The following is a 14,279-nucleotide window of genomic DNA, read 5'->3' as shown; positions in this document are numbered from 1 at the left end:
CGCGTGTGGGGGTCTGTACCTGGTGCGCGTGTGGGGGTCTGTACCTGGTGCGCGTGTGGGGGTCTGTACCTGGTGCGCGTGTGGGGGTCTGTACCTGGTGCGCGTGTGGGGGTCTGTACCTGGTGCGCGTGTGGGGGTCTGTACCTGGTGCGCGTGTGGGGGTCTGTACCTGGTGCGCGTGTGGGGGTCTGTACCTGGTGCGCGTGTGGGGGTCTGTACCTGGTGCGCGTGTGGGGGTCTGTACCTGGTGCGCGTGTGGGGGTCTGTACCTGGTGCGCGTGTGGGAGTCTGTACCTGGTGCGCGTGTGGGAGTCTGTACCTGGTGCGCGTGTGGGAGTCTGTACCTGGTGCGCGTGTGGGAGTCTGTACCTGGTGCGCGTGTGGGAGTCTGTACCTGGTGCGCGTGTGGGAGTCTGTACCTGGTGCGCGTGTGGGAGTCTGTACCTGGTGCGCGTGTGGGAGTCTGTACCTGGTGCGCGTGTGGGAGTCTGTACCTGGTGCGCGTGTGGGAGTCTGTACCTGGTGCGCGTGTGGGAGTCTGTACCTGGTGCGCGTGTGGGAGTCTGTACCTGGTGCGCGTGTGGGAGTCTGTACCTGGTGCGCGTGTGGGAGTCTGTACCTGGTGCGCGTGTGGGAGTCTGTACCTGGTGCGCGTGTGGGAGTCTGTACCTGGTGCGCGTGTGGGAGTCTGTACCTGGTGCGCGTGTGGGAGTCTGTACCTGGTGCGCGTGTGGGAGTCTGTACCTGGTGCGCGTGTGGGAGTCTGTACCTGGTGCGCGTGTGGGAGTCTGTACCTGGTGCGCGTGTGGGAGTCTGTACCTGGTGCGCGTGTGGGAGTCTGTACCTGGTGCGCGTGTGGGAGTCTGTACCTGGTGCGCGTGTGGGAGTCTGTACCTGGTGCGCGTGTGGGAGTCTGTACCTGGTGCGCGTGTGGGAGTCTGTACCTGGTGCGCGTGTGGGAGTCTGTACCTGGTGCGCGTGTGGGAGTCTGTACCTGGTGCGCGTGTGGGAGTCTGTACCTGGTGCGCGTGTGGGAGTCTGTACCTGGTGCGCGTGTGGGAGTCTGTACCTGGTGCGCGTGTGGGAGTCTGTACCTGGTGCGCGTGTGGGAGTCTGTACCTGGTGCGCGTGTGGGAGTCTGTACCTGGTGCGCGTGTGGGAGTCTGTACCTGGTGCGCGTGTGGGAGTCTGTACCTGGTGCGCGTGTGGGAGTCTGTACCTGGTGCGCGTGTGGGAGTCTGTACCTGGTGCGCGTGTGGGAGTCTGTACCTGGTGCGCGTGTGGGAGTCTGTACCTGGTGCGCGTGTGGGAGTCTGTACCTGGTGCGCGTGTGGGAGTCTGTACCTGGTGCGCGTGTGGGAGTCTGTACCTGGTGCGCGTGTGGGAGTCTGTACCTGGTGCGCGTGTGGGAGTCTGTACCTGGTGCGCGTGTGGGAGTCTGTACCTGGTGCGCGTGTGGGAGTCTGTACCTGGTGCGCGTGTGGGAGTCTGTACCTGGTGCGCGTGTGGGAGTCTGTACCTGGTGCGCGTGTGGGAGTCTGTACCTGGTGCGCGTGTGGGAGTCTGTACCTGGTGCGCGTGTGGGAGTCTGTACCTGGTGCGCGTGTGGGAGTCTGTACCTGGTGCGCGTGTGGGAGTCTGTACCTGGTGCGCGTGTGGGAGTCTGTACCTGGTGCGCGTGTGGGAGTCTGTACCTGGTGCGCGTGTGGGAGTCTGTACCTGGTGTCGTGTGTGGGAGTCTGTACCTGGTGTGTGTGTGGGAGTCTGTACCTGGTGTGTGTGTGGGTCTGTACCTGGTGTGTGTGTGTGGGTCTGTACCTGGTGTGTGTGTGTGGGTCTGTACCTGGTGTGTGTGTGTGGGTCTGTACCTGGTGTGTGTGTGTGGGTCTGTACCTGGTGTGTGTGTGGTTCTGTACCTGGTGTGTGTGTGTGTTTCTGTACCTGGTGTGTGTGTGTGTTTCTGTACCTGGTGTGTGTGTGGTTCTGTACCTGGTGTGTGTGTGTGGGTCTGTACCTGGTGTGTGTGTGGTTCTGTACCTGGTGTGTGTGTGGTTCTGTACCTGGTGTGTGTGTGTGGTTCTGTACCTGGTGTGTGTGTGGTTCTGTACCTGGTGTGTGTGTGGTTCTGTACCTGGTGTGTGTGTGGTTCTGTACCTGGTGTGTGTGTGTGGGTCTGTACCTGGTGTGTGTGTGGTTCTGTACCTGGTGCGCGTGTGTGTTTCTGTACCTGGTGCGCGTGTGTGTTTCTGTACCTGGTGCGCGTGTGTGTTTCTGTACCTGGTGTGCGTGTGGGAGTCTGTACCTGGTGTGCGTGTGGGAGTCTGTACCTGGTGTGTGTGTGGGAGTCTGTACCTGGTGTGTGTGTGGGAGTCTGTACCTGGTGTGTGTGTGGGAGTCTGTACCTGGTGTGTGTGTGGGAGTCTGTACCTGGTGTGTGTGTGGGAGTCTGTACCTGGTGTGTGTGTGGGAGTCTGTACCTGGTGTGTGTGTGGGAGTCTGTACCTGGTGTGTGTGTGGGAGTCTGTACCTGGTGTGTGTGTGGTTCTGTACCTGGTGTGTGTGTGGTTCTGTACCTGGTGTGTGTGTGGTTCTGTACCTGGTGTGTGTGTGGTTCTGTACCTGGTGTGTGTGTGTGGTCTGTACCTGGTGTGTGTGTGTGGGTCTGTACCTGGTGTGTGTGTGTGGTTCTGTACCTGGTGTGTGTGTGTGGTTCTGTACCTGGTGTGTGTGTGTGGTTCTGTACCTGGTGTGTGTGTGGTTCTGTACCTGGTGTGTGTGTGTGGTTCTGTACCTGGTGTGTGTGTGGTTCTGTACCTGGTGTGTGTGTGTGTTTCTGTACCTGGTGTGTGTGTGTGGTTCTGTACCTGGTGTGTGTGTGTGGTTCTGTACCTGGTGTGTGTGTGTGGTTCTGTACCTGGTGTGTGTGTGTGGGTCTGTACCTGGTGTGTGTGTGGTTCTGTACCTGGTGTGTGTGTGGTTCTGTACCTGGTGTGTGTGTGTGTTTCTGTACCTGGTGTGTGTGTGGGAGTCTGTACCTGGTGTGTGTGTGGGTCTGTACCTGGTGTGTGTGTGGGTCTGTACCTGGTGTGTGTGTGGGTCTGTACCTGGTGTGTGTGTGGGTCTGTACCTGGTGTGTGTGTGTGTTTCTGTACCTGGTGTGTGTGTGTGGTTCTGTACCTGGTGTGTGTGTGGGTCTGTACCTGGTGTGTGTGTGTGTTTCTGTACCTGGTGTGTGTGTGTGTTTCTGTACCTGGTGTGTGTGTGTGGTTCTGTACCTGGTGTGTGTGTGGTTCTGTACCTGGTGTGTGTGTGTGTTTCTGTACCTGGTGTGTGTGTGTGGTTCTGTACCTGGTGTGTGTGTGTGGGTCTGTACCTGGTGTGTGTGTGGTTCTGTACCTGGTGTGTGTGTGGTTCTGTACCTGGTGTGTGTGTGTGTTTCTGTACCTGGTGTGTGTGTGTGTTTCTGTACCTGGTGTGTGTGTGGGAGTCTGTACCTGGTGTGTGTGTGGTTCTGTACCTGGTGTGTGTGTGGTTCTGTACCTGGTGTGTGTGTGGTTCTGTACCTGGTGTGTGTGTGTGTGGGTCTGTACCTGGTGTGTGTGTGGGTCTGTACCTGGTGTGTGTGTGGGTCTGTACCTGGTGTGTGTGTGGGTCTGTACCTGGTGTGTGTGTGGGTCTGTACCTGGTGTGTGTGTGTGTTTCTGTACCTGGTGTGTGTGTGGGTCTGTACCTGGTGTGTGTGTGTGGTTCTGTACCTGGTGTGTGTGTGGTTCTGTACCTGGTGTGTGTGTGGTTCTGTACCTGGTGTGTGTGTGTGTTTCTGTACCTGGTGTGTGTGTGTGGTTCTGTACCTGGTGTGTGTGTGTGGGTCTGTACCTGGTGTGTGTGTGTGGGTCTGTACCTGGTGTGTGTGTGGTTCTGTACCTGGTGTGTGTGTGGTTCTGTACCTGGTGTGTGTGTGTGTTTCTGTACCTGGTGTGTGTGTGTGGGTCTGTACCTGGTGTGTGTGTGTGGGTCTGTACCTGGTGTGTGTGTGGTTCTGTACCTGGTGTGTGTGTGGTTCTGTACCTGGTGTGTGTGTGTTTCTGTACCTGGTGTGTGTGTGTGTTTCTGTACCTGGTGTGTGTGTGTGTTTCTGTACCTGGTGTGTGTTTCTGTACCTGGTGTGTGTGTGTGTTTCTGTACCTGGTGTGTGTGTGTGTTTCTGTACCTGGTGTGTGTGTGTGTTTCTGTACCTGGTGTGTGTGTGGTTCTGTACCTGGTGTGTGTGTGGTTCTGTACCTGGTGTGTGTGTGTGGTTCTGTACCTGGTGTGTGTGTGTGGTTCTGTACCTGGTGTGTGTGTGTGGTTCTGTACCTGGTGTGTGTGTGGTTTTGTACCTGGTGTGTGTGTGTGTGGTTCTGTACCTGGTGTGTGTGTGGTTCTGTACCTGGTGTGTGTGTGGTTCTGTACCTGGTGTGTGTGTGGTTCTGTACCTGGTGTGTGTGTGGTTCTGTACCTGGTGTGTGTGTGGTTCTGTACCTGGTGTGTGTGTGTGTGGTTCTGTACCTGGTGTGTGTGTGTGTGTGTGTGTGGTTCTGTACCTGGTGTGTGGTTCCCTCGATCTCCACCGGAACGATAAAGTCAGCGTTACTGATCGGCTAAAAGCATAAAATCCCGTTGATGTTAAAAACACGGTCCATGAACACAACGCTGATGAGGAAATTGTGTGTTTTGTTTAAGTGTGAAAGAACCTTAAAGGAACTGTGGACCAGAGTCTCATCCAGATCAATCACCACACAGACTTTCCCCTCGTCCTCCGGAGTCACGTCCGGCAGCAGACTCGACTCACACACCTGCAGAGGAAAGGAAAAGAAATCATCACCATTCGCTCTCAACTAATCACTTTCACACCGCCGCCCTCCCCTCATCCGCTCGGAACGCGCCGCCCTCCCCTCAACCGCTCGGAACGCGCCGCCCTCCCCTCAACCGCTCGGAACGCGCCGCCCTCCCCTCATCCGCTCGGAACGCGCCGCCCTCCCCTCAACCGCTCGGAACGCGCCGCCCTCCCCTCAACCGCTCGGAACGCGCCGCCCTCCCCTCATCCGCTCGGAACGCGCCGCCCTCCCCTCATCCGCTCGGAACGCGCCGCCCTCCCCTCATCCGCTCGGAACGCGCCGCCCTCCCCTCATCCGCTCGGAACGCGCCGCCCTCCCCTCATCCGCTCGGAACGCGCCGCCCTCCCCTCAACCGCTCGGAACGCGCCGCCCTCCCCTCATCCGCTCGGAACGCGCCGCCCTCCCCTCAACCGCTCGGAACGCGCCGCCCTCCCCTCATCCGCTCGGAACGCGCCGCCCTCCCCTCATCCGCTCGGAAAGCGCCGCCCTCCCCTCATCCGCTCGGAACGCGCTGCCCTCCCCTCATCCACTCGGAACGCGTTGTGCTCCCAGTCAGAAGACCGACCCTGTGTCCAACATTTCTCACTCATTCACTTCTCCCTACATAGGGAATTACTATATAGAGGACTATACAGTGAGCTCATTCGTAAAATGAAAAAACATTTTCTGACACGAGTCCGTCGCGCTGGTATTTACGTCATTACTGTCGCACAATTAAAACGTGCCAGGTCAGTCGGCTGGTGGGTTTCATAATCATAAACACCTGCATGTATTTTTGTGATAAATCCATATTACACTGAGCGCGTTTCCCACATTAATCAGTACAGTGTACTTTGTGTCTGCGGCAGCTTTCAGTTCTTTTAAATCAAGGCTGAATACTTTCTTTGTTGCCGCTGCCTTTTATTAAATCACGTGAGACTTTTAATTTCTTTCAGCGCGACCGCAATGCATGATGGGATATATTCCTTTGGTTAGTGACCATCATTGTACACTACTGTTCGTGATGCATTGTGGGATACTTTGAGTGCACTATATAGGGTGTAATAATCCTCACTAAGGTTTTGGACAGCACTGCAAAATGGCGTCCTCACTGTCTCGTGCCCTGTGTAGTGAGCCGGAGTGATTTCAGACTCAGGGTGATTCTTCATCATCAGGCCTCAGTGAAGCTGTTAATTATTGACATCTCCACATTAACTGTATGAACGTGTGACTGTGGGTCAGTCGGTGATCAGAAGTGAGTAAAAGCCTCCAGGATTAATAACGAGTGTGTTCACCTTCGTGATGGATCTGTTCTCCTCAGTGGGAAGCAGGGCATCATGGGACGGCGGCGTCGGCGTCTGAGCAGCATCTCGCGTGTGCAGGCAGCAGAAAAGAGCTTTAAAAATATTCCTGCTCCGGGGCTTTTTCAGAGATGATTTTTTCACCTGACCTGAAAACACACACGAAAATACACACGTTAGCGTCAAAGACAAAAAGCACAAGGTGAACAAAAATCACCACAGCGAGGTGAAACATGGTGATGAGAATCAGTGAAAATACGGTGAAACACAACAACAAATACAATCAGGATGTTTACATGTGCGTTAATATTTAGGAAAACAATGTTTCCTAATGAAGCCATGTGGAATAACCCGAGTTTACTGCGCGTTCAGGATCTGCGTCTCAGTCGTGGTTTTTACGGCCGTTCGAGTCGAATCATAGCGTCGCACCTGTTCACACTCTGCGCTGTGATTTACACACCGCTTTACACAGCTGGGATAAACATACAGTGGCACATAAACAGGAATATTAGCAGAATATTTATTTTCATTATCTGTGTAAACAGCTCACAGGAAAACTGTCACTGCTGGAATAAAAACCGAAACGGAATGTGCTGTAGATGTGAACGCAGTGACCGAGTCAGACATGATGATGATGATGATGATGGAGATGCGGTGAAGATGATGACAAGGTGAACGATTAAAACAACAAAACGACACACAACCACAAGATAAACAGGATTTATTTACTGAGCGAAAGTTGTTTTAATCCTGAACTTTCCGCTGACCGACGCTGAAACCTGTGACTCTGGAATTTATCTCCACAACTTTATTCATCACAGCGACATTAAAGTCCACATTATTTTATACTGGAGTTTAATTCAGGCTCATTTCACAACACACTCAACTGACAGGATAAGGCCCCGCCCCCGCCCCGCCCCTGGCCCCGCCCCTTTGCCTGACCTCTGCGTGTTTATGTTCCAGAGGGGGGGAGAGAGAGAGAGAGAGAGAGAGGGAGGCTGCCTATGTAGGGTGCTTATCTAGGGCACGAGTGAAGGTGTGTCTCTGAGAAACAAATCACACAGTAATATCGCGATATCACCATAAACCTGAGATCAGACAAATCATCATAACAGAGTAAACAAACAGTAAACACAAACAGTAAACACAAACAGTAAACAGTGTGTGAGACTTATACTAACACACACACTCTCTCTCACACACACACAGATGTACATTAAGATCAGTTGTGTTGAACTTCTAAAGCCCTGTGTATCTCTCACACACACACACTCACTCTCTCTCACACACACACACTCACTCTCTCTCACACACACACACACACTCACTCTCTCTCACACACACACACTCACAGAGAGAGAGAGAGAGAGAGAGCGCGCGCCCAGTGCTCCCGTGTGTGTGTGTGTGTTTGAGGCTCTCACCTGGTTTGGAAGGCAGCTGAAGATCTTCTCTCTGCACTTGTGTGATGACAGAACTTTCCATCTAATCCCATCCAGTTTCCCACTTTCATTAAACACACACACACACACACCCTCCCCCCACATAAACTTCCAGATCGCACAAATCCCCCGAGTGGAAGCGCGGCGGTGCTCAGAGTCGCTCCTGCGGAACCGCAGCGAGACAAGAGCGAAAATACAAAGCGCTCAGTTTGGGTTCCAACATGGAGAACGCGCGCGAGAAAAAAATACAAAACAAGGCAGAGGAAATGGGAGACGGTTTCAAGCTCCCCCAAACTCTCCCGTGTACACACACGCGCGCACTGAGGAGAGACTCACAAACAAATAACAGACTGTAATCTGAGTGTTTAATATTTAATCACATTATTAATCCCGCAGGAGCGCACAGTGGGCTTTCGGGGCGTATGGCTCTGATCCATGTGTTCAGTGGAATGATGGAGGCCTACAGAACAGAATCAGGAGTTTCAGCAGGACATGTACCGAATCAGGAATCAAATGCCGCTGCGCGTCTGTTTGAGGTTTTACAGTAAAATCACAGTTTTTATTCTCAAAATCAGAAATGTGCCGCGAACAGTCGTCATTTATTTTACCCAGAATAACACTGTCCCAGCAATCTAATGCCACACTAAGGTTCACATTCATGGGAATATCACATCAGGAACCGACTCCCAGGCATGCTGAATCACAACAGGAACCGACTCCCAGGCATGCTGAATCACATCAAGAACCGACTCCCAGGCATGCTGAATCACAACAGGAACCGACTCCCAGGCATGCTGAATCACATCAAGAACCGACTCCCAGGCATGCTGAATCACAACAGGAACCGAGTCCCAGGCATGCTGAATCACATCAGGAACCGACTCCACAAAAACAGAATCTGAACAAGGACACAACAGTTTGAGTATCAGAAAAAGAATCAACTCCCTAAATCAGGAACCAGAACAGGAGTCGACTCTACAAAAAGTATCGAGTCTGAACAGGAATTGACGCCGCAAAAAAAAAAAAAAAAATCTGGAATAAAACCGAAGCCATTTCTGCTGAGATAAAAGTGACTCGGTTTAATTGCGTCTATTAAATCGTAAAACTCAGAATAGACGCGCACTCACATTTTGAGAGCCGCTAACGGCTATAGCTAACTGCAAACACGACCAGCATTCAGTGGAACAAGCTTTTGTTTTAATTTGCTTTCCACATGAACATTTCAGACATGAAAATGTAATGATATTAAGGGGAGAAATTATTATAATCCAGTTTTTTAAATAAAACCGCTGATGCTAACTACACGGCTAGCTCATTCTGCTTATTTATAAACAAACTTGGATAAAACACCACATCCAAACACTCGAGCAAATCCTACACCCGCTCACAAACACCACCGCAATAAACACTGTTTAAAAGCACCTGATGATATTTTTCTGTTTTATTTTAATTGAGTTTTTTGGGGGTTTTTTTCCCACCGCGGGATTCTGACAGGATTTTATTCAAACACCGGGCGCCTTGAAACCGTCCTGCGGCGGCGGATCTGGGAGCCGCACATTCCAGCTGAATTTTAACAAAATAAAATCACAAATAAAAAATACTTTATTTCATAACAACTGAAAATTACAACCAGAAATAGTTCATAATTAATCTTAATGGAAACAACTCGAGGTTCACATAATGTGTGGTTTTCCTTTCAATTATTAACGTACTTTTGTTTTTTAATAATAGGTTTATATTTATTTTATAGTTTTTTGTTATAATTTATTACATAATGATTTGTTGCGTTATCTATATGATTATGTGGATGATAATAAATGAAAAGTTTAACAATAAAATGTCACGAATATAATTTACGTCAATGTAATAAATTATTTTATTTAATTGTTTACCAAAAAAATAATATTTTATAATATTATTAACACATTATAGACTCTTTGTTATAAACTGTTTAGATTTTTTATACACTTTTGCATAAACAGGAAAAAGTCAGACTCAAACTTTTCCAAAAACACGAATAAAATACTGAAGTGAATATTCCTGAAATACTCCACATTAATCAACAGAGGCTTCATCTGATGTTTTCGACTTCATTCTTCACTTTAAATAATTTGTTCACATTGATTTAACTCTCCAGGTTTTGAGCCTGATTTCTGCAAAAGCTGTAAATTTTTATATAAAGTAAATGTTTCTTTGTAAATGGATTATATTTACCAGCAGGTGGCGCTAAAACACAGCTTTTAAAGCAAAATAACAGTCGCCAAAAATAATTTGATAAAAGTCCTCATTTAAATATTAAATGTATTAGATCTTACTCCTGTTGTTTTACAATCAGTGCAGTTACACACTCATATTTACATCCTCTAAGAGTTCTTCAGTTCTCTCCTGCTGCGGAAGCCGTTAAAGTTTTGATGCAGAACCAACAGTGTTTTCATATCACAATCAAACTAGAACCTTTTTAGGAACCAAAGAACTTTGAACTATTACAAAGAACTGTTTTCGATACAAAGAACCTTTTCTAGAAGTGCAATGTTCAGTTTTTTGAGATCCATGTCGAAGATAACAGCATCATGGGGGTTAGGTGCCTTGCACTTCAGCCATTCCTCCTGGTCCAGGGAATCAAACCAGTGACCAAAAGCTGCTTCTCTAACCTTTAGGCCATGGCTTCCCCGTGTTTACTATGTGTAAAACTTTCAAGTTTCTCGCACAGAATCTCAGTGAAATCTCATCAACATCAAACTGAGATTTGATATTCATGATTAATAAATCACCAGCTTACCGTAGTGGAGGGGTTTGAGCATGCAAGTGATTCTAGGAGCTTTGTTGTTGGGGGCAATTTGGTGGCCAGACTAAATGTGATTCGAAAGACCTTGATTAGAAGGAAGAAATCGAGGAAGTATGAAACCTCGCCTGGAGCCAGGCCTGGAGTGGTGGCTCATTAGCAAGCACCTGGTGGTTGGGCCTTTACCCATGGGCCTGAAAGCACCACATGCATCTGCCCTCCTGTGGGTCCACCACCTGCAGGAAGAACCATAGGGATCTGGTTCATTGTGGCTTGAGCAGCAGCTGAAGGCAGGGGCCTTGGCGGACTGATCCCCGGCTGCCAAAACTGGTTTTGGGGCCATGGAATGTTACCTCTCTAATGGGGAAGGAGCCTGTGCATGAGTTTGAGAAATATTGGCTCACTTGGGGCGATATGGTCGAGCTCATCACCTCAACACACAGCACAGGTTCTGGAACCAGTCTCCTGGAGTAGGGCTGGACTCTATACCATTCTGGAGTTGCCCTGGGTGAGAGGCAGTGGGCAGGTGTGGGTACACTTATAGCCCCCCAGTTTGGCGCTTAGACATTGGAGTTTTCCCAGGGAATGAGAGGGTTGCTTCCCTGCACCTTCAAGTCGGGGAATGGGCTCTTACTGTTGTTTGTGTTTATGCACCATTCAAAATATCCATCCTTCTTAGAGTCCATAGGGGGGTGCTGGAAGATGCTCCCTTTGGGTATTCTGTTATTCTACTGGTGATCTTCACTGCTCAGGTGGGCAGTGACAGTGAAACCTGCAGTGGGGTGATTGGAAGGAACAACCTGCCTGACCTGAACCTGAGCGTTTTTTTTTTGTTTGTTTTTTTGCTATTCTACTTCAGTGCATAACAAACACCATGTTCGAGCATAGGAGTGTTCATAAATGCACTTGGTGCCAGGACACCCTCAGCCATAGGTTGATGATCAGTTTTGTAGTTGTGTCATCAGATCCATGACCGCATGTCTTGGAGACTTACAGTAGATGAAGAGAGGAGGTGAGCTGTCAACAGATCACCACCTGGTAGTGAGTTGGATCAGATGACAGGGGACAATGCCAGACAGGTCAGATCCACCCAAACATCTAGTGAGGGTGGGGTGGGAATGTCTGGCAGAGGCTCCTGTCTGGAAGATCTTCAACTCCCACCTCAGGCAGAACTTCTGCTGCATTCCAATGGAGGATGGAGACATTGAGTTTGAATGGGCCATGTTCTGCACCTCTATTGCTGAGGTGGCTGTATAGAATGTATGTTCTGTAGCCGTAAGTTTGTTTGTTGCCTGTTGCGGTGCCAATACCCTGAACCTGGTGGTCTACACCAGTGATCAGGGCTTTGAACCGGTTCAAGGAACGAAAACGAAAACCAGGAACTTTTTCTATTTCACATGGAACAGAAACGAAACCAGAAACTTTATTATTTTTTATGTTCTGGAACAGAAACGCTTATTAAAAATAATGGTAACCGGTTAATACCGGTTTTTATTTCGTTCCTTAAAGTTTCCGTAGCCTACAAATAAAAAAGTCATTCTTCTCCTGCGCAACTTTCTATGACCCGCTGGGGTTCACTTCCTGTGTGACGTTCGCTGACTGAATGGAGAGAGCGGGAAGGTGGACTACTATAACGTCTCCACGTGATAATAAGTGAGTAAGTGCATTACTGAGTGTCTGAGCAAAGAAGAGCCTGAACGTTGCAACCTCCCAATGGCTGTTTGTAAAAATGTATCAGTTGTTGCCCTTCCCACGGGAATCATCGCGGGCTCGAGAGACGAGACCTGACGAGTTAGTTCGTTGGTAGCAGAACAAAATGTCTGGACACAAATCGGGTTTTCAGAAAAGAAAAGAAAATAAATGGACGGTCGAAAATACAAAAAAGGAGGCAGAAAATGCAAAACGAGTTTTAAGGTAGGACAAATGGTTACTTTTCTGAGGCAGCCCGCCGTGGCTGCAGGCTTTCAGTTGTGTCATTGAATGGTTACTTTTCTGAGGCAGCCCGCCGTGGCTGCAGGCTTTCAGTTGTGTCATTGAATGGTTACTTTTTAAGGCAGCCCGCCGTGGCTGCAGGCTTTCAGTTGTGTCATTGAATGGTTACTTTTCTGAGGCAGCCCGCCATGGCTGCCTGCAGGCTTATTTATTATAGCCCATTTAGTTAAAATAGTTGATATAAAATGTTTATAGTTATGTGATGGTTGTCCTGATTTAGACTGGTGTTTTTTTTTTTGGGGGGGGGGGGGGGGGGGGGTTGCGCGATGTTGCACCCGGGTCCAGATTAGGGCAGAACCGGCCCTGGCTACATTTCAGGTGTAGTTTGTTTTATGTATGTATGTACTTGCATAGATGTGTACTTGGTCTTCCAATATGGTGCCTAACAAAATCTCGCGGCGCGGTGACGTCATGCGGTAGCCCTCTATAGGGCCTGACTAGCCTTTGGTAACACACTAAATGAATTATCTTTCATTTTTGGCACTTTTTCTGTTTGTGTAGATGGGAAGACATACTGAGAATCCAAATCACCAACATTTGAAATAATAATTGTTTTGAATTATTTCTTGTCTTATTTAATGAAGGTTGTAATAGAATTAGCCTACATTTGGCTTAAGCTGGCTGAGACAGAGACATAATTTTATAGCCATTTGTTAAACAGCTGACAGGGAACGTAATTAACTGTTCCGGGAACGAAATTTTTTTGTTCTAACCGGGTCGGGAACGTCTATTTAATGGTGGAACCCAAAACCGGAAACGTTAAAATTCCGTTTCTGTTCGGAACGAACCAATAGGAAAAAAATTCTGGTTCAAAGCCCTGCCAGTGATAAAGGGAGGAATCAAGCTGAAGAACCTTGGTTAGCTTGTAGGATTCCGGAGGCAGTTGACAGATACCAACAGGTCAAATGGAGTGTGGCTTTGGCAGTTGCAGAAGCAAAAACTCAGGTGTGGGAGGAGTTCTGTGAGCTCATAGAGTATGACTTTCAGTTGGCCTTGAAGCGATCCTGGCAAACCATCAGACAACTCATGACCAGAAGCAGTGTTTTGCCCCAACTGTATACAGCGGGGATGGAGTGCTTCTGACCTCAACTGAGGACATAGTCAGTGGAAGGAATACTTTGAGGATCTCCTGAATCCCAATGACATGCCCTTTTTTCTTTTTTTCTTTTCAAGTTTATTTGGATAGTGCTTTTAACAATAAACATTGTCGCAAAGCAGCTTTACAGAATTTGAACGACTTAAAATATGAGCTAATTTTATCCCTAATCTATCCCCAATGATGAAGCCTGTGGTGACGGTGGCAAGGAAAAACTCCCTCAGACGACATGAGGAAGAAATCTTGAGAGGAACCAGACTCAAAAGGGAACCCATCCCCATCTGGGCAACAACAGACAACATGACTATAACATTAACAGTCCTAACATAAAGTCAGCTTTGTTGATGCTATAAACCCCCCACTGATGGAAACCCAAGCGCAAGACCGTTCACAACAACTGTAGTCCCAAAGTCAGCAAGTCAACTGCAGTCTTAAAGTCAGCAAGTCAACTGCAGTCTTCAGCCACAAAAGCATCACTGCAGGAGTCCAGAGTGTCCTCCAGGCGCGACCCCCAACTGTTCACATGGGGCCGCCCTCCACAGGAGCGATGTGATGAGACTCCAACCAGACACAGGGCACCAGGATGGATCAGGCAGGTCCGAGGAGCAGAAGAGGTTCAGCATCTCGATCCCAGGACCGACATGTAACTCAGAGGGACAGATTTGGGGGGGGAAGAGAGAGAAAACACAGGTTGTTAGGTATGCCCAATGTCACCTGAATAAGTAGGAACAGTATACATATTGCACTGAGTACAAGCAGGGACTCCGGCAAAACTAACTATGACAGCATAACTAAAAGGGGAGAGCCAGAAGG

At 49.1% G+C, this 14,279-nt stretch overlaps 1 protein-coding gene across 1 annotated transcript in view; it reads right to left on the bottom strand.

Annotated features, from left to right (window-relative positions):
• Window positions 1-8,051, bottom strand: part of ctdsp2 (CTD (carboxy-terminal domain, RNA polymerase II, polypeptide A) small phosphatase 2) — a 60,728-nt gene extending 52,677 nt beyond the window's left edge. The window contains exons 1-4 of the mRNA XM_060910276.1: window positions 7,579-8,051; window positions 6,152-6,306; window positions 4,734-4,835; window positions 4,584-4,640 (exon numbers count right to left, since the gene is read on the bottom strand). Coding sequence (XP_060766259.1) covers window positions 4,584-4,640; window positions 4,734-4,835; window positions 6,152-6,306; window positions 7,579-7,639 — 375 coding nt within the window. The 5' untranslated portion in view covers window positions 7,640-8,051. The remainder of the gene's footprint in view (window positions 1-4,583; window positions 4,641-4,733; window positions 4,836-6,151; window positions 6,307-7,578) is intronic.
• Window positions 8,052-14,279: the final 6,228 nt, after the last annotated feature.

This window comes from Neoarius graeffei, chromosome 26 (genome assembly GCF_027579695.1).
Source record: "Neoarius graeffei isolate fNeoGra1 chromosome 26, fNeoGra1.pri, whole genome shotgun sequence".
Lineage (NCBI taxonomy): Eukaryota > Metazoa > Chordata > Actinopteri > Siluriformes > Ariidae > Neoarius > Neoarius graeffei.
The sequence above is the reverse complement of the archived record's forward strand: the minus strand, read 5'-3'. Positions and strand labels throughout refer to the sequence as shown.